This window comes from Oncorhynchus kisutch, linkage group LG13 (genome assembly GCF_002021735.2).
Source record: "Oncorhynchus kisutch isolate 150728-3 linkage group LG13, Okis_V2, whole genome shotgun sequence".
In the NCBI taxonomy this organism is placed as follows: Eukaryota; Metazoa; Chordata; class Actinopteri; order Salmoniformes; family Salmonidae; genus Oncorhynchus; species Oncorhynchus kisutch.
Window position 1 is genome coordinate 71,943,544 of NC_034186.2, and position 25,646 is coordinate 71,969,189.

General features: G+C 43.2%; 1 protein-coding gene across 1 annotated transcript; it reads right to left on the bottom strand.

The window, feature by feature from the left end:
- Positions 1-25,263, bottom strand: LOC109877714 (glycogen synthase kinase-3 beta). Its single transcript, XM_031787157.1, has 10 exons — positions 24,866-25,263; positions 20,505-20,692; positions 15,511-15,594; positions 15,275-15,385; positions 11,257-11,387; positions 10,786-10,990; positions 3,765-3,860; positions 3,423-3,609; positions 2,831-2,908; positions 1-2,588 (listed from the first exon to the last, which is right to left on the bottom strand). Exons 1-10 carry the CDS (start codon positions 25,038-25,040, stop codon positions 2,524-2,526), a joined length of 1,320 nt encoding a protein of 439 aa, XP_031643017.1. The 5' UTR covers positions 25,041-25,263; the 3' UTR covers positions 1-2,523.
- Between the last annotated feature and the right edge of the window lie 383 nt (positions 25,264-25,646).

Consider the following 25,646-nt stretch of genomic DNA (forward strand, 5'->3'; position numbering starts at 1 on the left):
GCAGTTTCATCACTTTATTCATAAGTTGATTTATACCAACAAACAAAAACAGTCTCTCTCCGTCCCCACCTCTCTCGCATCCACTTCAAAACCATTCCATTCCCACCAGTGATGTGGTATGACCCTTGTGCAGGGCCATAAAGATCAGGATCACAACAAATTAAAACCAACTTGTGACAGGAAAATAAAACACAAAAATAACATTGTTTTCCTAAAATGAAGAGCTAAGATTTTTTTTAAATGTATCCACGGTCTCCCAACTCACACTTTTGTAAGACTTGTCAGTTCTTTCATCCATTCATTAAATTCAATCACTCATTCATGTAATCACAGACAGAAGTAACAGGTTAAACCCATTACACAAAACACATGGGACACGGAAGGGACACGCCTTGGGACATATTACACAACCCTCCCCACCCAACCCCTCATTCAAACCCACCCAGATACAGCAATATCACCAATACCCCCACATAGGATCAGCCATTTATACTGTTGGGACATCAGCTAGACTACCATAGACCAGAGGCATGTGAGAATCCCTTCACATAAATGAAAATAAAATGTAGTTCCACCTACTGGCTAGGATGTGTACTTGCAAATACAGGACCTTTATTGGAAAACACTCCCAAGTTTGGATCAAAGTCCAATAATCTTGGAAGTTGGAATATTTTGCATGACATGGGTATTGATGACTTCTTACAAAATAAACCCTTCGGCCGACGACAAACCCTCCCCAGAGAAACAAACTAAAACCCCCCAAAATACAATAAATAAAGTGATCATAATATTTATGGGGGAAAGGCAACGAGAGAGAAATGGAGGGAGAGAGAATAAAAACGAGAGAAACATTTTGTTCTGTTTTTTCCCCCCGAGCCAGGGACTGAAATGAAGTTGTATTTACAGACAGACTGAGGAGAAGGAGCCTGGTCACTGCTACACCAGCTCCCCTCTGCTAGAGAAAATAAAATGAAATTACAACAACAATATAATAACAAAAAAAAACTAAATAAAAAGGTACTTGATATTTACAGTGAGAGAAAGAGAGGGAAGGAGAGAGTGGGAGAGGAAGGAGGAGAGGAACAGAAGGCTCCAGAAGTGTTGGGGGCATTTACATTTTTTTGGGTGCAGGTATTTTAGATCAAACCATCGTTGTTGTGCGGTGATGAGTGGGGAGGGAGAACAGGTGTGGTTGCTCTAACGCATGGTGAACTTGCAAGTCTGTGTTGGTGGGCCAGATGAAAACAAGGTTTAACTGATGATAAATCACTGTGATGCTGTTAGAATCTAGACTTACAAAAACAAGAGTATACAGTGGGTTGATTTGGAGATGGAAGATGGTCAAACACACAAAAAAAACTACATAAAACCGCATTCACACACAAGCACACTAACACTTAAGACCTCCCCTACATGCAGTGTAATTGTGCATCTAGACTGAATTGAGGAAAAATGAGAGAAAGGGAGGAGTGAAAGTGCCAAGTACTTTCAAAGCTGATGTGACAGAGCTTTGGTTCAAGTACGGCTATATGGCCATTGGTGTACAGGTGTGACTGGAGGAGCCCTACCCCTTCCTGTACACAGGTTGCATATCTCCACTGCACAAGAGATGCAGCGGGCCCCTACAGCTCCGCTCTACTCCCCTTTAGAGATGTGCAAAGGTTACTTCTCACCTACACATGTCTCCAGCTAAACTGACTGGGACAAGAGCTTATAGAAACTGAATATGTACATTCCATTCTTTTAAAAAAGGTCCCTCTTATTCAAATAAAAGACATTAAGACTTTCACTTCGATGTTTCTTCTTAGAAACAGTTTAATAAAACAGCTAGCGGTTTCCGCCTTTGGATTATTTTTGAATCACCTGTGTGATAAAAGCTTCTATAAAAAATAAAAAAATGCCTCATCGAATTTAAAATGCCAGTTCCATTTGCTGCTGTTTGGTATCCAATTTAATAAAACAAATAAAAACACAGTTCTTCAATTTTCAGAACTAATTAACACTTTGGACTCGGTTTAGGAGTAATGTCTTGGTAGATGAACACCTCCATTTCCCAGAGTTTTCCCATTGACTGCAGGGACTGATCTGACCACGTGACCATTTGGTTTTTAACCTCAATGGAAGATTGTCCTAAACTGTCTGAACTGAAACAGGCTTCAGTTGACGCATCCCATTCACTGGCATACATCACTAAAACAAAATGCACTTTCAAATAAATACGTTTTTTTTTTTTAAAAGGGATAAAATTTGATTAGCAGAGATTATAATACAGAATAGTTTCCGTCAGATTCACCTATCTTCTACAACCCAACAGTCACTGGACTACTGCCACCAACAGATAGTTTTTTAGACCCATAATGGGAATATTCATGGGTTAATAGATGATTTTGTAGTATTGTTGTTGTATGTGTGCGTGTATAGTTGTCTTTTGAACTTTGGATTTAAGAGGGGGTGGAAGAGTAGGAAGAGAGGGATGGGGTTGAGAGGAAAAGGGGAAAGACAGGGTGAATGGGGGACGGGGGTTCAGGTGCTGTTGATGGATCCAGGTACTGAGCTGGGCTGGGCGGTACTGTCCGACACACTGCCATCTGGTGGAGGGAGAGACAGGACATCAGATACACACCACACTAAACACTTCAGTTCACCATCAGGTCAATGTTTTTAGTATGTTGGGTTTAACATCCAAACACATCAATATTCATTTTAAAAGGCTATTAAATGTTGATTTGAAGCTATATCTCCTATCCTAGTCTTGTAAATATGTAGTCATCTAATAAGCATGACCTGAACATGTAATAAGCATTTGTCGGGTAGGATGTGTTGTACATACCATGTGAGGCAGGTGATGTCTGTGCGCGAGCGTGAGGAGGAATGAGTGTGGAGTTCAACTGGGGCTGGATAGACAGCTCTGCGAGTGAGAGAGAGAGAGATCATACAACACACACAGGATACTCAACATACACGCTTCAGACTTACTCTGGAAAACTGAGGGGATTACAGAAGCTTGGGGAAAAAGGGAGGAGGGCATGGCTACTGACCGAGGGAGGACCAAACAGAGGAGGGCATGGCTACTGACCGAGGGAGGACCAAACAGAGGAGGGCATGGCTACTGAACGAGGGAGGGCCAAACAGAGGAGGGCATGGCTACTGACCGAGGGAGGGCCAAACAGAGGAGGGCATGGTTACTGACAGAGGGAGGGCCAAACAGAGGAGGGCATGGCTACTGACAGAGGGAGGGCCAAACAGAGGAGGGCATGGCTACTGACCGAGGGAGGGCCAAACAGAGGAGGGCATGGCTACTGACCGAGGGAGGGCCAAACAGAGGAGGGCATGGCTACTGACCGAGGGAGGACCAAACAGAGGAGGACATGGCTACTGACCGAGGGAGGGTCAAACAGAGGAGGGGAGGGCAGTGGACTCACCGACGGGGCTGAAGTTGAAGAGGAGGGGAAGTTCTCGTCCGCTGGGCAGACGGGCAGTGGGCTGGCGCAGCTCTTCAAAGAACGCATGGGCACAGGCCTCCAGGGGGGACAGCCTGGTCACAGGGGTGTACTCTAACAGACGGGAACACAGGGAGATGGCCTCTGGGGGGGTACGTGGCTTAAACACCTGACAGAAAAAAAAAAGGGAAAAAAAGGGCATCTTGTTTGACTCATTTGGGCTGTCTTATCTGTTCCATTTCAAAATGTTCTCTCTCTAATATGGATCCCAATGGAAGACAATGGTGTTAAGGCTATTTAAATGGAACTGAGGGCAGAGAGTACCTTTGTCCAGGGGTGTGCTTTGATCTGGGGGAATTTGAACTCTGTGTAGTTGGGGTTCATCTCTCGGATCTGCTCTCTCGTCGGAGTCCCCAAAACCTGGAGGAGTGAAAGATGCATGAAGTTTCTCCAAGAATGATCACTTCTACCGCCAATATACCGCTGCCAACATAGACCTACGCTCCTACCGCTGCCACCAACATACAGTGCCTTGCAAAAGTATTCACCCCACCTTGGAATTTGTCCTATTTTGTTGCATTACAACCTGTAATTTAAAAGTTTTTTTTATTTGGATTTCATGTAATGACATACACAAAATAGTCCAAATTGGTGAAGTGAAAAATAATAACTTGTTTCAAAAAATATATATATATATAAAACTGAAAAGTGGTGGGTGCATATGTATTCACCCTCTTTGCTATGAAGCCCCTAAGTAAGCTCTGTCACATGATCTCAATATTATATATATATATTGAGATCATGTGTATATATTGAGATCATGTATATATATATATATATTGAGATCATGTACAGTGCCTTGCGAAAGTATCCGGCCCCCTTGAACTTTGCGACCTTTTGCCACATTTCAGGCTTCAAACATAAAGATATAAAACTGTATTTTTTTGTGAAGAATCAACAACAAGTGGGACACAATCTTGAAGTGGAACGACATTTATGGGATATTTCAAACTTTTTTAACAAATCAAAAACAGAAAAATTGGGCGTGCAAAATTATTCAGCCCCCTTAAGTTAATACTTTGTAGCGCCACCTTTTGCTGCGATTACAGCTGTAAGTCGCTTGGGGTATGTCTCTATCAGTTTTGCACATCGAGAGACAGAATTTCTTTCCCATTCCTCCTTGCAAAACAACTCGAGCTCAGTGAGGTTGGATGGAGAGCATTTGTGAACAGCAGTTTTCAGTTCTTTCCACAGATTCTCGATTGGATTCAGGTCTGGACTTTGACTTGGCCATTCTAACACCTGGATATGTTTATTTTTGAACCATTCCATTGTAGATTTTGCTTTATGTTTTGGATCATTGTCTTGTTGGAAGACAAATCTCCGTCCCAGTCTCAGGTCTTTTGCAGACTCCATCAGATTTTCTTCCAGAATGGTCCTGTATTTGGCTCCATCCATCTTCCCATCAATTTTAACCATCTTCCCTGTCCCTGCTGAAGAAAAGCAGGCTCAAACCATGATGCTGCCACCACCATGTATGACAGTGGGGATGGTGTGATCAGGGTGATGAGCTGTGTTGCTTTTACGCCAAACAAAGCTTTCTGCATTGTTGCCATAAAGTTCAATTTTGGTTTCATCTGACCAGAGCACCTTCTTCCACATGTTTGGTGTGTCTCCCAGGTGGCTTGTGGCAAACTTTAAACGACACTTTTTATGGATATCTTTAAGAAATGGCTTTCTTCTTGCCACTCTTCCATAAAGGCCAGATTTGTGCAATATACGACTGATTGTTGTCCTATGGACAGAGTCTCCCACCTCAGCTGTAGATCTCTGCAGTTCATCCAGAGTGATCATGGGCCTCTTGGCTGCATCTCTGATCAGTCTTCTCCTTGTATGAGCTGAAAGTTTAGAGGGACGGCCAGGTCTTGGTAGATTTGCAGTGGTCTGATACTCCTTCCATTTCAATATTATCGCTTGCACAGTGCTCCTTGGGATGTTTAAAGCTTGGGAAATCTTTTTGTATCCAAATCCGGCTTTAAACTTCTTCACAACAGTATCTCGGACCTGCCTGGTGTGTTCCTTGTTCTTCATTATGCTCTCTGCGCTTTTAACGGACCTCTGAGACTATCACAGTGCAGGTGCATTTATACGGAGACTTGATTACACACAGGTGGATTGTATTTATCATCATTAGTCATTTAGGTCAACATTGGTTCATTCAGAGATCCTCATTGAACTTCTGGAGAGAGTTTGCTGCACTGAAAGTAAAGGGGCTGAATAATTTTGCACGCCCAAATTTTCAGTTTTTGATTTGTTAAAAAGGTTTGAAATATCCAATAAATGTTGTTCCACTTCATGATTGTGTCCCACTTGTTGTTGATTCTTCACAAAAAAATACAGTTTTATATCTTTATGTTTGAAGCCTGAAATGTGGCAAAAGGTCGCAAAGTTCAAGGGGGCCGAATACTTTCGCAAGGCACTGTATATATATATTGAGATCATATATATATATATATATATATATATATATATATATATATATATATATATATATATATATATACACACACACCTGTTCTGAAAGGCCCCAGAGTCTGCAACACCACTAAGCAAGGGACACCATGAATACCAAGGAGCTCTCCAAACACAGAGCACCATTAAATCCATTATTTAAAAAATGGAAAGAATATGGCACCACAACAAGCCTGCCAAGAGCGGGGCACCCACCAAAACTCAAGGAGGGCATTAATCAGAGGCAACAAAATAACCTCACACTTACTACCCTCACACTCAACGTCAACAAAACTAAGGACATGATTGTGGACTTCAGAAAACAGCAGAGGGAACACCCCCCTATCCACATCGATGGAACAGTAGTGGAGGGTAGTAAGTTTTAAGTTCCTCGGCGTACACATCACAGACAAACTGAATTGGTCCACCCACACAGACAGCATCGTGAAGGCGCAGCAGCGCCTCTTCAACCTCAGGAGGCTGAAGAAATTCAGCTTGTCACCAAAAGCACTCACAAACATCTACAGATGCACAATCGAGAGCATCCTGTCGGGCTGTATCACCACCTGGTACGGCAACTGCTCCGCCCACAACCGTAAGGCTCTCCAGAGGGCAGTGAGGTCTGCACAACGCATCACCGGGGGCAAACTACCTGCCCTCCATGATACCTACACCACCCGATGTCACAGGAAGGCCATAAAGATCATTAAGGACAACAACCACCCGAGCCACTGCCTGTTCACCACGCTATCATCCAGAAGGCGAGGTCAGTACAGGTGCATCAAAGCTGGGACCGAGAGACTGAAAAACAGCTTCTATCTCAAGGCCATCAGACTGTTAAACAGCCACCACTAACATTGAGTGGCTGCTGCCAACACACTGACTCAACTCCAGCCACTTTAATAATGGGAATTGATGTAAAATATCACTAGCCAATTTAAACTATGCCACTTTGTTTACATACTCATCTCATATGTATATACTGTACTCGATACCATCTACTGCATCTTGCCTATGCCACTCTGTACCGTCACTCATTCATATATCTTTATGTACATATTCTTTATCCCTTTACACTTGTGTGTATAAGGTAGTAGTTTTGGAATTGTTAGCTAGATTACTTGGTTATTACTGCATTGTCGGAACTAGAAGCACAAGCATTTCACTACACTCGCATTAACATCTGCTAACCATGTGTATGTGACAAATACAATTTGATTTGATTTGAGACCAAAGATAACCCTGAAGGAGCTGCAAAGTTCCACAGCGGAGATTGGAGTATCTGCCCATAGGACCACAAACATGCTGACCAGACCGGACACGTCACGTGAGCGAGTGTCGAAAATACATTTACAAATCCATGTTATTCAATTATTGCGCCCACACTGCTCGCGAGCTTCTGCGATGCCAAGGGCTAAAATAGAACTCTTATTTCTGACGCAGATCGCGCTGCAAGTCCTGCCTCTCCCCTCTCCTCATTGGTTTATAGAAGCAGGTACCTACGTGCCATCTCCTCATTGGTTATACCCATGTGGGTGATTGAAAGACAAAATGTTTTGCCGGTTCTCGTGGTAAAAGTGAAGATGCCAATCACCATATAAGTTCAAAGATGAAAAAGCCTGGAAGGAGAGATTACAAGAAACGATTCAGTTGGCCATTTTATGTGTGGATTAATTGTCAAGAGTAGAGGACCTTGTGCATTTCAGGTAAAATAACAATTCAATGTTTATATCCCAGGACAAATTAGCTAGCAACAGCAAGCTAACTAGCTGAATTGCCATACATGTTTAATGCTTAATGACCTGTCCCCAAATTAATGTCACTGGTTCAGAGTTTGTTTTGATATTTTAACCTGCGTGTCGTGATTGCGTTTGGTGTAGGGGGACAAAATTAATGTATGCACGACGGCGCACACGCGCAGCCGGTTTGGGATCCGTGTAAGCCGTACACTCCACAGAGCTGGGCTTTACGGAAGAGTGGCCAGAAAAAAGCCATTGCTTAAAACCTGTTAAGGATAGGGCTGATTGCTGCCCCCTTTGGGGTGATTGCGTGACCATAGTAAACAGAAAAAAAATCTGTCAAAAATTGCTAATATATGCAATTAAAAATTATTATTGAATAGAAAACACTAAAGCTTCTAAAACCGTTTAAATTATGTCTGTAAGTAAAGCAGAACTCTCAGGGCACTCATTCTCCCAAACTCTCTCTTGTCATCATAAAAGTTGGCCCAACTTTGACGTCATCGCCCCCACCCTTCCCAAGCACCTACAGTCCTGGGAACAGTTCCTATGCCTTCAGCGCAGTGTCCGCTTTCAATGGGGCTTCTCATTGTGTGAATCGCGCGCTCACGAGAGTATTGGCGGGCCGAATCCTTTCGGTCACGCGAGAAAACAGGTTACTCTCATGCGCGTTCTGCTCCGGTGGTGTCTTTCTTCCAAGATTGATTAAACGATGCCTGTGTTTCTCTTCGTCCTGAGAATTGCTGTGAAGCTATATAACATGCTAACGCTGTGTTCTGAACATAGTTTGACAAGTTTAGTCGACATATAATATGTAATTTCGACGTTTTGGTGCGCACCAACTTTACTTTTTGGCTGCATTTCAACCGAAATATGTCGTGTTTGATAACCGAAAGACACAGACTTCAAAACTAAAGCTGTTTTTGGTAAGTATAAACCCTTCCAGGTCTTCTGATGGAAGAACAGCAAAGGTAAGGGAACATTTATGTGTTAAATTTGGGTTTCTGTGGAGGATAGAGGAGCCAAAATGCTAATTCCTGAGCGCCGACTCACATTATAGCCTAGTGAACGAAATCTGTAAAGTTAAAAATAAATGTAACACAGCGATTGCATTTAGAAGAAGTGTATCTTTCTATATATATGTAGAACATGCATATTTAGTCAAAGTTTATGTTGTGTATTCCATGTTAGCTGACGGCGTGTGCCGAAGCCATCGTCATTTCTCCGGACATTTGAGTAACATTTTTTTAACATGGCGTCATTGTAAACAGAGATTTATGGATATTTATAGCATATTATTGAAAAAAACAAATGTACTGTGTAACATGTTATATTACTGTCATCTGATGAAGATTTCAAAAGGTTAGTGAAATTATTTTTCTTTTAATCCTGCGTTTGGTGATTGCATATTTTGTTCAATTTGGCTATGGAAATTAGCTGTGTCTTCGGTGTGTCTTCGGTGGTGGTTTGACATAAATATGTGCTATGTTTTCGCCGTAAAACATTTTAGAAATCTGACTTGCTGGCTAGATAAACAAGGTGTTTATCTTTCATTTGAGCTATTGGACTTGTTAATGTGTGGAGGTTAAATATTTCTAAGAATATTTTTGCATTCCGTGCGCCACCGTTCCAGCTGACGGTGGGGGGGCTGATCCCCAATTGGGAACCAACATCTTTGTCAGGTTAAAGAAAAACATAAGCAAGCACATTTGGTTTTCGACAAAAGGCATGTGGGAGACTCCCCAAACATATGTACTCTGGTCAGATGAGGCTAAAATTGAGCTTTTTGGCCATCAAGGAAAACAATATGTCTGGGGTAAACCCAACACCTCGCTTCACCCCAAGAACATCATTTTTCCATCGGCAGGGACTGGGAAACTGATCAGAATTGAAGGAATGATGGATGGCGCTAAATACAGGGAAATTCTTGAGGAAAACCTGTTCTAGACTTCAAGATATTTGAAACTGGAACGGAGGTTCACCTTCCAGCAGGACAATGACCCTAAGCATACTGCTAAGCAACACTCGAGTGGTTTAAGGGGAAAAAGGGGAAACATTTGAAATGTCTTGGAATGGTCTAGTCAAAGCCCAGACCTTAATCCAATTGAAAATCTATGGTATGACTTAAAGATTGCTGTACACCAGCAGAACCCATCCAACTTGAAGAACCTGGAGTAGTTTTGCCTTGAATGAGTAAAAATCCCAGTGGCTAGATGTGCCAAGCTTATAGAGACATACCCCAAGAGACTTGCAGCTGTAATTGTTGCAAAAGACGGCTCTACAAAGAGTCTTGGACTTTGGGGGGGGGGGTGAATAGTAATGCACCCTCAAGTTAGTTTTTTGGGGGGTATTATTTATGGTCTGTTTCACCAAAAATATCTTATCTTTAAAGTGGTAGGCATGTTGTGTAAATCAAATGATACAAAACCCCCAAAAGTCCATTTTTGAATTCCGGGTTGTAAGGCAACAAAATAGGAAAAATGTCAAGGGGGTGAATACTTTTGCAAGCCCCTGTAGACCTACGCTCCTACCGCCAACACAGGCCCTACGCTCCTACCGCCAACACAGGCCCTACGCTCCTACCGCCAACACAGGCCCTACGCCCCTACCGCCAACACAGGCCCTACGCCCCTACCGCCAACACAGGCCCTACGCCCCTACCGCCAACACAGGCCCTACGCTCCTACCGCCAACACAGGCCCTACGCTCCTACCGCCAACACAGGCCCTACGCTCCTACCGCCAACACAGGCCCTACGCTCCTACCGCCAACACAGGCCCTACGCTCCTACCGCCAACACAGGCCCTACGCTCCTACCGCCAACACAGGCCCTACGCTCCTACCGCCAACACAGGCCCTACGCTCCTACCGCCAACACAGGCCCTACGCTCCTACCGCCAACACAGGCCCTACGCTCCTACCGCCAACACAGGCCCTACGCTCCTACCGCCAACACAGGCCCTACGCTCCTACCGCCAACATAGGCCCTACGCTCCTACTGCCAACACAGGCCCTACGCTCCTACCGCCAACATAGGCCTACACTCTTCTTTCCATCTCCCACCCCTACAGTTTGGTGTCCCCCCTCTTCTCTACCTTGATGATCTCTACCAGTTGGTCCACTCCGCTGTCCCCGGGGAAGATGGGCTGTCCCAGCAGCAGTTCGGCCAGCACACAGCCAGCTGACCAGATGTCAATGTTGGACGTGTAGTCTGTGGCGCCAAAGATGAGCTCGGGGGCACGGTAGTACCGCGAGCAGATATAGGACACGTTGGGCTCCCCGCGAACAAGCTGCTTAGCACTGGTGACAAGAGGGGGAGAGAGGTGGTCATTCAGAGAAAAAGACATTGAAACAGATCGATTTAGACAGACTGAGCAGTAAGGTGGTATTTACACATGCAGCCCAATACTGAATATTTTTTTTGACCAATCAGATCTGACAAATATCTGAAATGACCAATTAGTGGAAAAAAGATCAGAAGAATTGGGCTGCCTGTGTAAACGCAGCCTAAGAAACACACACAGGCAGACATTCAGAGATGTTTACTGACAGACAGGCAGACTAACCTGCCGAAGTCACAGAGTTTGAGGATGGCCGTCTCGGGGTCCACCAGCAGGTTCTGGGGTTTGATGTCTCTGTGACACACGCCCTGGGAATGGATATAGGCCAGACTGCGGAACAGCTGGTACATGTACACCTGGAGGGAGAACACAGGACACATGATGTTAACATATACAAACACTTCAGGTGTGGAAAGTATGTTTAAAAAATAATTCTATAAGAAATAAGCACACAGACAGTAACAACACTGATCATCATAATCCCCTACATTACTACTACTGGTCATGCCAAGTGTCCAGACTGTCTACTGTCGGTTACCAACTTCACTGCACTCAGAACAGTCAAACATTCTGGATGTATGCAACTTACTCAAACACATTGCAACAACTTGTGGGTTCTCTGCTCTAGACATGCCAGTACAATGCTCCCATTGTAAAGCTTAGAGCTAGCATAGCAGAAAATGTGACTGTGTATGTAAGGGTTTCTGGCTGTCTGAGTGTGCGTGTGTTGGGGTCTCTCTGTTGGGTCGTTAGCTGTGTTATTGGGCACACGGTAGACAGACGGGTGTTGATGGGGACACGGTTGCCCGGCTGTGGCAGAGGGGCAGATTTGGAGGGAAACGAGCTTAATTGCACACCACAGAAAGAGCATGGGGGGGAGAAAGAGAAGTGATGGAGAAACAATTTTTTGTTTAAAGTTACTAGGTGATACATTTATTACATCCAATTGTGTATTATTAAGTCGCTAGAGATTTGAGTCAGTAGGTTGGCAGTAGCCACTCAATGTTAGTGATGGCTGTTTAACAGTCTGATGGCCTTGAGATTGAAGCTGTTTTTCAGTCTCTCGGTCCCTGCTTTGATGCACCTGTACTGACCTCACCTTCTGGATGATAGCGGGGTGAACAGGCAGTGGCTCGGGTGGTTGTTGTCCTTGATTATCTTTTTGGCCTTCCTGTGACATCGGGTGGTGTAGGTGTCCTAGAGGGCAGGTAGTTTGCACCCGGTGATGCATTGTGCAGACCTCACTACCCTCTGGAGAGCCTTCCGGTTATGGGTGGAGCAGCTGCCGTACCAGGCGGTGAGACAGCCTGACAGGATGCTCTCGATTGTGCATCTGTAAAACTTTGAGTGTTGTTGGTGACAAGCCAATTTCTTCAGCCTCCTGAGGTTGAAGAGGCGCTGTTGCGCCTTCTTCACCACACGGTCTGTGTGGGTGGACGATTTCAGTTTGTCCATGATGTGTACGCTGAGGAACTTAACTTTCCACCTTCTCCACTACTGTCCCGTCGCTGTGGATAGGGGGGGGGGGGGGGGGGGGGGGGGTTCTCCCTCTGCTGTTTCCTGAAGTCCACGGTTATCTCCTTTGTTTTGTTGACGTTGAGTGAGGTTATTTTCCTGACACCACACTCTGAGGGCCCTCACCTCCTCCCTGTAGGCCGTCTTGTCATTGTTGGTAATCAAGTCTACCACTGTAGTGTCGTCTGTAAACATGATGATTGAGTTGAGAACGCACCCTTGTGGGGTCCCAGTGTTGAGGATCAGCGGGGTGGAGATGTTTCCTACCCTCACCACCTGGGGGCGTCCCGTCAAAGTCCAGGACCCAGTTGCACAGGGTGGGGTCAAGACCCTGGGTCTCGAGCTTAATGACGAGTTTGGAGGGTACTATGGTGTTAAATGCTGTAGTCGATGAACAGCATTCTTACATAGGTATTTCTGTTGTCCAGATGGGTTAGGGCCGTGTGCAGTGTGATTGCAATTGCGTCGTCTGTGGACCTATTTGGGCGGTAAGCAAATTGGAGTGGGTCTAGTGTGTCAGGTAGGGTGGAGGTGATATGATCCTTGACTAGTCTCTCAAAGCACTTCATGATGACGGAAGTGAGTGCTACGGGGCGATAGTCATTTAGCCCAGTTACCTTTTTGTCTTCTCACTTCTGTTTACTGTTTATTTAACTTGCTTTGGCAGTGTAAATATGTTACCCCATGCCAATAAAGCCCCTTTGAATTGGAGAGAGAAAGGGGCTGACGAGTAGTAAGGGAACAAGGAGAGAGGGAGTGTAAGGGAAGGAAGAGATGTGGATAAAGAGAGAGTATGGAGGGATGAGAGGAGCACAGGGAGAGGTGGAGAGGAGTGTAGAGATGCTGAGTGAGGGCAGTGTGTGTGTATGATCAGTATGCATCTCCACACCACAGGAGAGAGCAGCAGGGTGGGCTGAGGCAAATGGGCCATCAGACACAGATAGTCCTCTCTGCTGCCACAGGGCATGGCATAGCACACACACAAACACACACAAAGCTAACAGACAAAGTAAGTGCCCTTTAAACACACAACCAACTGCAAACAGAGAAAGTTGGTTTCTCTCTCTCAAATTTTTTCAATTCTAAAACACTGAAGTAGGTATTGTCCCCCAAAAAATCTGATGTAGGAAAAGAAGAGAATGGAGAAGTTTGAAAAGAGGTGACAGACAAAGACTACCGGAGGTCAGTGAAGAGTCAGAACAGAGAGAACATAATATCAATGTGTTTTCTCCTCATCAGATACTTGGGGGAAAGAGTCCTATATTCAAATACAGTACCATTTAGGGTTGGGCAGTACCCATACTTTTACATCATCATACTGTCCTTCCCTCATGGTGGGATTTACAGTATTACCTGTTTAGTACACAAGGGGGAGCCACAAAACACACAAAAAAGCCTGCTGGGCATCTATTACCAGAACGCTAACAAAATGAGTACAAGTAAATGGCAAATTTCCATGGAGGCTGCTACCCAAATATGCTAACGAGCGCAAACGAAAATAAAGTCATTGCAAAGACCGGCAATCCGGCTCATAAAGTTATACATTAGGTAGGCGCTACCGAATATAATTTTTGGTGAATTTGGACATTTACAAGCGAATGTAAACTAAATACATTGTACAAACCAAGTTGACGCATGCTTATCTGAAGGAAGAACAGTACTGGCTCTGGACCAGTATGTGAACACGTTGTGCAGTCGCTAGGGCAACGGGCCTGTCTGCTCTACCTGGAGAGGATGATATCATTTAAACTTAGGTGTCACGTTCATGAAGAATTCTGCATTCAGGAAAAATAGTCATATCTTGCTGAGTTTTGTAAACTAATTCTATGTAATTTCTGCTCGGCATCAGATCAACGTTGTGCTTCAGTTGCACTTGTCCACTGGGATGAGAACTCACTAAGGGCATTCGATCAGCAGACAACGCTCTGATGTGTAGCTACTTTTCCTCAAGTGTAACCAGCCTACTTCTCTCTGGTAAAACACAAGATTAACTTCAAGCAAAACATTAGGAAATGTAGCCAGCTACATTGTTTCTATGGTAAACATTAGAAATATTAGAAATATGACAGCCATGCAATACCTTACTTTTTCATTGTACGCTCATTTACAATGCCAGCCAAATAGCTTTGCACTGCTGTTGTCATCTGATGAAAATGAAGCAAATTTCTGCTGAACTAATGTATTTTCTGGGAAGGAAAACTATAGGTGCATGTCCCTAATCACTCGAGGGGGGGAAAAAAACTGTTAATCAATAAACAGCTGGACTCACTTGCTACCGCTTTCTCCCGTTGTGCCATTTACAAAAACAAACACGTGACTGGCTTTCTGGGGAACTACGGTAAGCTTCATAACGTAAAATAGCGTGACAGGTGAAATGAAGAACGCAATCCGCTTCATCTCCTAATATATTGCACAAGTTGACTGCAGGTATTTACTTTAAAAAAATAGCTACAAATATGAACATTTATTGAAAAACTTCATTTCCAAATACCCCGGTATACTGCCCAAGCCTAGTACCATTTCATTTAAATAGAGAACTCTGCCTCTAGCAGCATGGAGCTTAAAGAGGAACAATGGAGGGGTGAGAGGGCAACAGAGAGATAAAGAGACTGAGTGAGAAAATGCAAGAGCGAAAATAAAATTTAAAAAATGACAGAGAGAACGAGGATAAAAGGGAGGGAAAGTAATAAGAGAAACATGGGAAGAGAAGAAGTAATGAGTGCATTACCTTGACGTATATAATGGGGATGGTGGTCTTGGCCTTGTTGAAGTGCCGGGCCACCCTGTACACCGTCTCTGGGACAAAGTCCAGCACTAGGTTCAGATACACCTCATCTTTCTGTAAGGGGAAAACAATAGGAGAAGAGCAATGTTCTTGAATACATTTTTTGACAAGTCTGGATTTTTCTTAAACGTGAAAATGTTATGTTGTTCCCAATACCTGGTAGTGTGACTTGTACATACCTTCTCCCCACTGGAGTAGAAAAAGTAACGTAGCCTGACTATGTTGCAGTGGTCCAATTTCCTCATGATCTGTAGTTCTCGGTTCTGGAGTGTAGAAATAGCAAGGGGGTGTCATTTAGGTCTTAAGAATTCATCAATTGAACAGTAGTAACATTGCGTTATGGGGAGATAACATACAGAAATACATCTGATAGAGTGTGAGTGAGGGGCAATGGTGTGTTTCTGTAGACTGCCAGTGGCAGTGAGTTGCACTGTGTGTGTGTAGACCAGTGTTTCAGTTGAGTCACTAAACCGAGTCATGTGCTTGAGTCACAAGTCTAAGGCTAAGTTGAGTTCGAGTCACCAATGGTGAAGTCCGTGCTCGAGTCCTGATCCAAGTACTCAAGTCTGAATCACTGGGTTGGAATTTAGCAAAAAATAACGATATTGGTTTGTGCATATTAAAAAAAAATTGAAAGCAAAAGTTATGAGTCAGGGTTTTTTTAGACATATTTTTTATTTTGGTTACTAATGTTTTTTGCTCGCTTGTATTGCCGGCTTGCTAGCTCGATGCTCGTATGTTGCTAGAGTGGCTCCTCTTGATTTGGCTCGGATTTGGTAGAAGAAATCTGCCCAGCAACAACTAGTGGTGGTCTGGTGGGAAGATTTTTATATGAGCATTGTAATATCGCAAAGATTTTCCTCCAGTTGCAAAGGTCATAATTGCCTACGATATGCAATAGCCCACGAGTCCTTCATACACAGGATCAAACATTTTATTTTAATAGAACGTTCAATGTTTTGAAGAGATGAATGGTCTCTGGACGGAATTGGATATTGCTCCCAAAATATTATTATTTCCAATAATTGTAACATTTTCAGGTGTTGTCTCAGCTTTTGGTAAATTGCCCAGCAATTATTTTTTTTATTCCAGAGTGAAACTCAGAGGAAGACTAGGGAAAGTGGGAGGGTAGAGCGAGACGACAAATTCAAAGAGCCTACTTTTTAATACTCAAGGGGAGAGAGCTAATAGCTATACTTGTTTTCCTTTTAAACTCAGTACTATTGTTTTCAATTTCATAAAGCAGTTTGTGTTTCTTAACCAGGCAAAGCTAAATAGTAGGCTGGTGACTGATGGTTACAAGGAAGTGAGTCACTTACGATGTGCAGCCTACATACATACCCCTTGATTTATTGTTGTGTTACAGCCCGAATTCAAAATGGACTAACTATTCTTTTCTCACCCATCTACACACAATATTCTATAATGACAAAATGAAAACATGTATAGAAATATTTTTGGCACATTTATTAACAATGAAATACAGAAATATCTAATATACATAAATAACCACACCCGAGTCAATACTTTGAATAAGCACTTTGGCAACGATTCCAGCTGATAGTCTTTCTGGGTAAGTCACTAAGAGCTTTCCACACCTGGATTGTGCAATGTTTGGCCCGTATTCTTAAAAAATAATATTCAAGCTCTGTCAAATTGGTTGTTGATCATTGTTAGACAACCATTTTCAGGTCTTGTCGTAGATTTAAGTCAAAACAGTAACCCGGTCACTCAGGAAGATTCGCTGTCTTCTTGGTAAGCAACTCCAATGTAGGTTTGGCCTTGTGTTTTAGGTTATTGTCCTGCTAAAAGGTGAATTTATCTCCCAGTGCCTGGTGGAAAGCAATCTGAAGCAAGTTTCTGATTTTTCCGGTGTTTAGCTCCATTCAGCCTCTTTTTTTTCAGTAATGTGTTGTACTGTATACAGGACAAAAAGCTAATTGCTTCGTCACATTTTTTGCAGTATCACTTTAGTGCCTTGTATATTTTCCTTCCATACAGGCTTCTTTCTTCTCACTCTCAATTAGGTTAATATTGTGGAGTAACTACATCCTCAGTTTTATCCTATCACAACCAACTCCGCAACTGTTATAAAGTCACCATTGCCCTCATGGTGAAATCCCTGAGTGGTTTCCTTCCTCTACGGCAACTGAGTCAGGAAGGACGCATGTATATTTGTAGTGACTGGGTTTTAGCATTAGTTTAGTTTATTAATTCAACCGTTAAAAAAACAAACAAGCATACATAAAAAAACTGTGTATTGATACACCCTCTAAAGTGTAAGTAATAACTTCAATGCTCAAAGGGATATTCAATGTCCGCTTCATATATTTTTTTACCCATCTACCAATAGGTGCCCTTCTTTCCGAGGCATTGGAAAGCCTCCCTGGTCTTTGTGGTTGAATCTGTGTTTGATACTCACTGCTCGACGGAGGGACCTTACAGATACAGTGGGACAAAAAAGTATTTAGTCAGCCACCAATTGTGCAAGTTCTCCCACTTAAAAAGATGAGGCCTGTAATTTTCATCATAGGTACACCAACAAACAAAATGAGAAAAAAAATCCCGAAAATCACATTGTAGGATTTTTAATGAATTAATTTGCAAATTATGGTGGAAAATAAGTATTAGGTCAATAACAAAAGTTTCTCAATACTTTGTTATATACCCTTTGTTGGCAATGACAGAGGTCAAATGTTTTCACAAGGTTCACACACACACTCCATGCATATCTCCTCTAGAGCAGTGATGTTTTGGGGCTGTTGCTGGGCAACACGGACTTTCAACTCCCTCCAAAGATTTTCTATGGGGTTGAGATCTGGAGACTGGCTAGGCCACTCCAGGACCTTGAAATGCTTCTTACGAAGCCACTCCTTCGTTGCCCTGGCGGTGTGTTTGGGATCATTGTAATGCTAAAAGACCCAGCCACGTTTCATCTTCAAATGCCCTTGCTGATGGAAGGAGGTTTTCACTCAAAATCTCACGATACATGGCCCCATTCATTCTTTCCTTTACACGGATCAGTCGTCCTGGTCCCTTTGCAGAAAAACAGCCCCAAAGCATGATGTTTCCACCCCCATGCTTCACAGTAGGTATGGTGTTCTTTGGATGCAACTGAGCATTCTTTGTCCTCCAAACACGACGAGTTGAGTTTTTACCATCTGACAATATGACATTCTCCCAATCTTCTTCTGGATCATCCAAATGCTCTCTAGCAAACTTCAGACTGGCCTGGACATGTACTGGCTTAAGCAGGGGGACACGTCTGGCACTGCAGGATTTGGGTCCCTGGCGGCGTAGTGTGTTACTGATGGTAGGCTTTGTTACTTTGGTCCCAGCTCTCTGCAGGTCATTCACTAGGTCCCCCAGTGTGGTTCTGGGATTTTTGTGATCATTTTGACCCCACGAGGTGAGATCTTGCGTGGAGCCCCATATCGAGGGAGATTATCAGTGGTCTTGTATGTCTTCCATTTCCTAATAATTGCTCCCACAGTTGATTTCTTCAAACCAAGCTGCTTACCTATTGCAGATTCAGTCTTCCCAGGCTGGTGCAGGTCTACAATTTTGTTTCTGGTGTCCTTTGACAGCTCTTTGGTCTTGGCCATAGTGGAGTTTGGAGTGTGACTGTTTGAGGTTGTGGACAGGTGTCTTTTATACTGATAACAAGTTCAAACAGGTGCCATTAATACAGGTAACGAGTGGAGGACAGAGGAGCCTCTTAAAGAAGAAGTTACAGGTCTGTGAGAGCCAGAAATCTTGCTTGTTTGTAGGTGACCAAATACTTATTTTCCACCATAATTTGCAAATAAATTCATAAAAAATCCCACAATGTGATTTTCTGGATTTTTTTCTCCATTTTGTCTGTCATAGTTGAAGTGTTCCCATGATGAAAATTATAGGCCTGTCTCATCTTTTTAAGTGGGAGAACTTGCACAATTGGTAGCTGACCACTCTAAGTAGTTAAGATTTCCTTGAGTTTAGACATAAAGGCAACATTTTGTATCAAAACACTTTGATACAATTATGCATTTATTAAGTACTAAATGTACAGTAGATGTGAACTCACCAACCTAATCTGGAAGGTGAAGAAATGTGATTTTAAACTTCATGTAGTTTGCTGCTTTAAAATGATCTCCTCACCCGATGATGGCAACATGGCTTATTCAAAGTGTACTGTATATGCTCAATCTCATCGCTGTATGGTTCTGTCCCTGTTCTTTGCAGTGAAGGGATCAACACAAGGTGGACCGAATGTTGGTGCCGCCATCGTTGGTGGTAGTTTGGGTGCAGAGAAGCCTCTTAAAGAAGAAGTTACATGTCTGTGAGAGCCAGAAATCTTGCTTGTTTGTAGGTGACCAAATACTTATTTTCCACCATAATATGCAAATAAATTCATTAAAAATTCTACAATTTGATTTTCTGGATTTTTTTCTTCTCATTTTGTCTGTCATAGTTAAAGTGTACCTATGATGAAAATTACAGGCCTCATATTTTTAAGTGGGACAATTGGTGGCTGACTAAATACTTTTTTCCCCCACAGTAATTGTAAGTGTGGGGTACAAAGATGAGGTAGTCATTCAAAAATCATGTTAAACACTATTATTGCACACTAAGTGAGTCCATGCAACTTGTGACCTGTTAAGCACATTTTTACATCTGAATTTTAGGGTTGTCATTACAAAAGGGATTGAATACTTATTGACTCAAGATATTTCAGTTTAACATTTTTATTCATTTGTAAAAATTGTGAAAAACATAATTCTACTGACATTATGGGGTATTGTGTGTAGGCTAGTGACAAAAACATCTCAATTTAATTTTCAATTCAGGCTGTAACACAACAAAATGTGGAAAAAGTCAAGGGGTGTGAAGACTTTCTGAAGGCACCATGATCGGAGGTAGTGAGTTTTCAGCGTTTGTTTTCATTGTGGCGCGTCATTTCCACTGCTAGCTAGAGAACAGAACCCTCAATACTCTGCACACACAGTGCTGCTAATGTTCTGCTTATCATAGTAGCCTATCCAGTCCAAATACACGGGAAGGGGAGTCCCAGTCATTAATGGTCAAGTCACAAGTATACATTTATTTATTTAAAATCAGGACTCGAGTACTACAACACTGGCGTAGACTGCCAGTGGAAGTGGGTTGTGCTGTGTGTCTGTAGACTCTGTACCTTAAACCTCTTATCCTGCAGAACCTTCTTGATGGCAACCATCTCCTGGCTGTCAATGAGCCGGGCCTGGTACACCACGCCGAAGGAACCATTCCCGATCACCTTGATGTCTGTGTAGGACACCTCCTGTGGGCGGTCTGGACCCTGGCCTGGTGTGGCCACCACAGTCGTCACCTTGCCACTGTCTCCTGGGGGAGAGGTACAGAGGTCAAAACACATTAAGGTACATAACCATTTGGGAATGGGGCTAAAGGTCCCCAAGTATTTTAGATGTTATCCAGATGCAGTGACACACACACAGACACTGAGAGGACCATGTCTCTGGTTTAGAGGCAGGAAACGTAGTGACGGTCAACTCATCCTTTCCCCCAATCCCCTGAGGGGGAAACACTAAACAAATGTTCATCACTCCCCCTCTCTCTTTAAATGTCCGTAACCTCAGAAGCCTCTCCCCACAGACACATAATACTAGCTGGTAATGAGTAGCTACAGTGAACCACCTCCACCCTGCCTCACCTTCCCCGGCTCCCCAGGGGGAGGCTGCACGCCTGGCTGTCACAGCTCTGAACTCCGCTAACCTCTTCACCCCCTCACTACACTGGCCTGGCCAGTACGGTTTAAATACTAGGACCCTGACAATACTGAGAAATGCATTATTGCTTTCCTCTGTTTCTTGAGGTAATGGGCAATTTAACACAGTGGGCTGGGTGAAGGTGAGGGCTCTCCAACATCGCTTTAACAGAATGTCATAATGTCAGATCTATAATTACTGTCTTCATGCAATGGAGGGTGCGTTTTTAAAGTGTTTAACAGGGCCATTGTCTGTTAGGGCCGGGACAATACTAGTATTGCAATACTCAGTATCTTGGCAAGGAAACAAAACAACGCGGTTTAACTTCTTTAGGAAAAAATACCTAATGTTGGAAACTAACATGTGTGGAAAAAAAATCATTGAAGTGACCCCATACTTTTGAACGGCAGTGTATATTTTACTCAGTTGATCCTGGGACAGGAATTGGACAGAGGACACCGTACACAAAATGTCAATCCATTTTCCAAGCCATAGGGCACACTATTTTACATATAGCAAATTTTCAAAAGACCAAATAGTGGTCTGCTTCATGTTTTCATTGATGACATGGAAAAAAATATCACAATACTGGTATCATCACAGCCTTACTGTCTGTCTGATGTGCGACCTTGTGGAAAGGAAGATTCTGAGTTCATACCGTGAGTGACAGTTCTACTTCGGGTCAGACGTGCAGTTCAGCGTGGTGTGTGTGTGAATGGTTGAGGGTGAACTGACTGACACACCAGTAGCACAGACTGAAGGGAGGAGGAACACTACAGTAGAGGTAGGGCCTGGAGCCAACTAGCTTGTCAGAGCCTGTGATAACATTGAATGGACAGTACAGTAGCACACCCAGTGAGTGTGTGCACCGGTTCCTCCATTCGCCTGCCTCAACATGACCATGCTTTCTCTAATAACTCTGTATCTCCCAGTTCTACTCTAAAGTCTGACAAGGCCTCTAGAACAAAGCTGTATAAGTGGGTGACTAGCTTAAGATTTTGTTGAGAAGACAAATTTGGATCTTCCTCTGCTGAAGACGGAAATGTATTTAATTTGGATCCTCTAATTTAGAGGGTATAAAGCCAGACTTTGTCAGTCTCAGGAATCAGACTGGAAGGGAGGGTGAATGGCAGGAGGTTTTGCTCAGCACTGCTAAAAGCATTTGGTGGGCGCAGTTGATTGATGGATTTAAAGTCAACTCCTATGATGTAGACTAGACACCTGTGGATACCTCTGGATGTCTGAAAGAGCTGGATGGCGTGTTTTAATAAACACACTGGAGATGCCTTACATAGCTTTTCACATACTAGTATATGAAGGGTCATCATAGCTAGTGGTAGATTTCACACTGGGTAGGCATTTGATTCATTGATTAATCCAAACATGACTCACTAAACTATTCTTCCTTCTGACGTCTCATACGACCAGAGAACGTCATCTGATCTGTAATCATGTGGCTCACAGCGTTTGCGTCTGTGTATACCTCTTCTTAAGGAGTGGAGTCAGAGGGGAGTGTTAAATATGAAACAGCAGTGGCATGATAGTCACTTTAATGATGAATGCAAAGATGAGCAGTCAGACAGATCAGCTGTCAGGGAAGTGCTTTGGTTCCTAAAGAGGAAGTTAACAAAGGTCTGATGAGTAGGATTAAATGAAAGAGTAAGAGGGAGAGAAGTGATTTCCAGAACACTCAGACTTTAGTCTCAAGTAACTCATCGCTTATTTCTAAATATAAAGCAAGTGAACAGTCACTAAAAGGATTAGCGATTAGACAGCCATGCATTACAACCAAACATTTATTTATGCCAGAGCTGCAGTATCCTACAAAGTTGACAGAGAGAGGCCGAGAATATTAACCAGATTAGTGGCACTGCCACTTACTCTTTATTACGGTGTTCCTCAACTCCAGCCCTGGTGGCCCACAACTGTGGTTTTGTTCCAGACCTGGGCCAATTTCCCAAAAGCATTTTAAGCCTAAGTTGATCTTCGAAGTATAGGATCCTATGGTTCTAACAGTGAACTTAGCCTTAAGATGCTTTTGGGCAACCGGGCCCAGTACTAATATAGACACACCTGATGCAACTAATTCACTGACCATCAAGCCCTTTATTAGTTGAATCAGGTGTAGGTGTGTTAGTGCTGAAACAAATATGTGCAGACACTTGGGTCCCCAGGATAGGAGCTGAGAACATTAGGGCAGTAGGAAGCTGGGAAACGTCAGTAACGCTACATGCAGCCCCAGGATACCAAGACAATCCTGTTGGCAATTATTGCCTATGACTTGTCTGACACCTTTTTGTCAGACATTTAGAACCCTTGATCTTGGCTTTGCACTTCACTTAGACAAGTCAGTGTTACTTCCAGAAACCTAACAATAGCGCAGCACCTTTGTTATGGTTTCTGGTAGGTCCAGACACCTCCAGACCAGGAACAACACTTATCAGTGGGCTAGGAAAAATCAGCAATGCAGTTTGAAGATCTGACCCCTCAGAATTACACAGTGAGACAGACATACACAAAGGTAGAGAGAAGAGCAGACCAAGTTGATGGGTAATCTTTCAACCACCTCCTGACATATTGCAGAGTTGACTTGTTACTGTCTGTTTGACATGGACATTGTGGCGCAATGTTCCAGATTGGGTTTTCCCCAAATCTGACCATGTCAACACCTCCCTCTCTACCTCCCTCCCTGTAGATATTCTGCCAACACTGCATATCCAAACTACCATTGGGCATACAGTCAATTCCTGCCATTGCACTGGCTGTAAAAATTGGTGCGAAAGAGACCCTTTGGAAGAATCCTCAACGTGCGGAAATCTCAATGGAAAGCAATAGGACTTGCCTAATTATGAAGATTATTTGATCTATCAATATATGGACGTGTCTATTTATGCAAATATGAGGAAAATCAATCATAGATCTTGAACAATAACGAGATGAGACCAACACATATTGTATTTGGAAATACGTTGTTATGATAGATACGTAACGGTTCCTTAACACCCACATTATTGCTCAATCTAAAACGGTTGACCAAAGAACTGCAAAACAAAACTGGACTTGTAACGTTATAAAAATGACATTGACAGACCTTTGACACAGCTGGCTAATTATATTCCTGCCTTGGACAAGCTAACAAAACTAGCACGTAAATTGTTCTTGAACAAGTTAGCTAGATTTAAAGCCAATTGGTCAGGGTCACGTTAAGCCATGTCGTATAAATTCCCAATAGTTTACGTTATGTGAACTGAATTAATGCTAACTTAGTCTCCCTAAATAGCATATATAGCTGTTAGCTAGGTTACCTGTCTAACGTTAGCTAGCTAACTAAGCAACCAGCTACATAACTTTCAATGCTAATAGCTAAGATTACAGGCAACTAGCTAAATGAGGACGACGGTCAACCTCGTTTGATTTCACCTAGGTAGGTAACGTTACTGTTGATGCCCGGTTTCCAATCTGGCTTCCAACTAAAAATATCACCGAAATTTGGTTCCATTCTATTTTCACCAATTTCTCCCCCGTTTCTAACATCGTATAGACGTTTCGCCTCAAATGCTATGCTAGTTAACGTTAGCTAGATTTGCCACAATCAAAGCCCGGCTTGATCCCACTATCCCTTCTACGAAAAACATACATAGCCTAGCCAGCTAGCTAGCTAGGTTTGCTTCTAGAAATAATAACATCGACAGTTTTATCAATTTGTTTCGTTAGATACTTCGTTTAAATTACCAGTACACACATATATATCCCGATCCCTTCGTTTTTTTGTTCAATTAGCTATACTCACGGGCTAGTTTCAAATTTCCGAAGCCAGTCGAGCTGCTCCCTGTGGCCTGTGAAGCCCCAGATTTTCCTGCAGAAATCCCTCCGGTAACAGACGATCCGGCGGCGGCTGAAACGGCTCCGGGAGCCCCTGGAGGCTCAGCAAACGAGCTGGTCCTGGGCCGCCCGCTGCCGCTCATATCTATGTGCGCTAAAGCCGGGGCAGGGGAAAAGTTTGTTGCGATTTAAAGCCAAGCAGGCACAGAGTTGACCTATCCTTTCTAAAGTAGTCGTTACAAATTTAACTGCATTGGTAGCATATCGTTTTAGCTAGCTTGTACGTCTCCCCCTTTCTTCTTCGCTTGGCACAGTGGTTGGACTTGACGCACAGCAACGCGCTGGCTGATAGCACTGCTTCATGGGTAACGAAGTTTTGAGGGTAGATCCAACTGGGGTGTATCCATTACGCCAATTCTGTTGCAAAACGTTTCTTTAACGAAAACAACGGAACGACACAGGGCGGAGCCTACCTGAATTTGGCCAACAGAAACTCTCGCTTCGTTGCAACATGCAAGTTTGCAACTGTTTGGACTAATGATTACACCCCAAAGTGCACTTGTGGAGCTTAGTGGTTACAAACGGTAGAAGTATACAAATAAAGATAATATATTTCGTCTTCTAATAGAAAATACACACCAAAGACAGCTTATTCATAGTGCTTCTTATTGTGCTTGTCTTGACAATTTGTAATGCTCCCCAATGAATGGTGAGTGAAGAAATGATGACTGGTCTAAAATGTAATTGGC

Coding starts and splice junctions, on each gene's coding strand:
- LOC109877714 (XM_031787157.1), bottom strand. CDS start 25,040: ATGAGCGGCAGCGGGCGGCCCAGGACCAGCTCGTTTGCTGAGCCTCCA. Junction 15,595..20,504: donor TGCAGGATAAGAGGTTTAAG/GTACAGAGTCTA, acceptor TCTACACTCCAG/AACCGAGAACTACAGATCAT. Junction 15,386..15,510: donor TCTACTCCAGTGGGGAGAAG/GTATGTACAAGT, acceptor TTCCCCTTACAG/AAAGATGAGGTGTATCTGAA.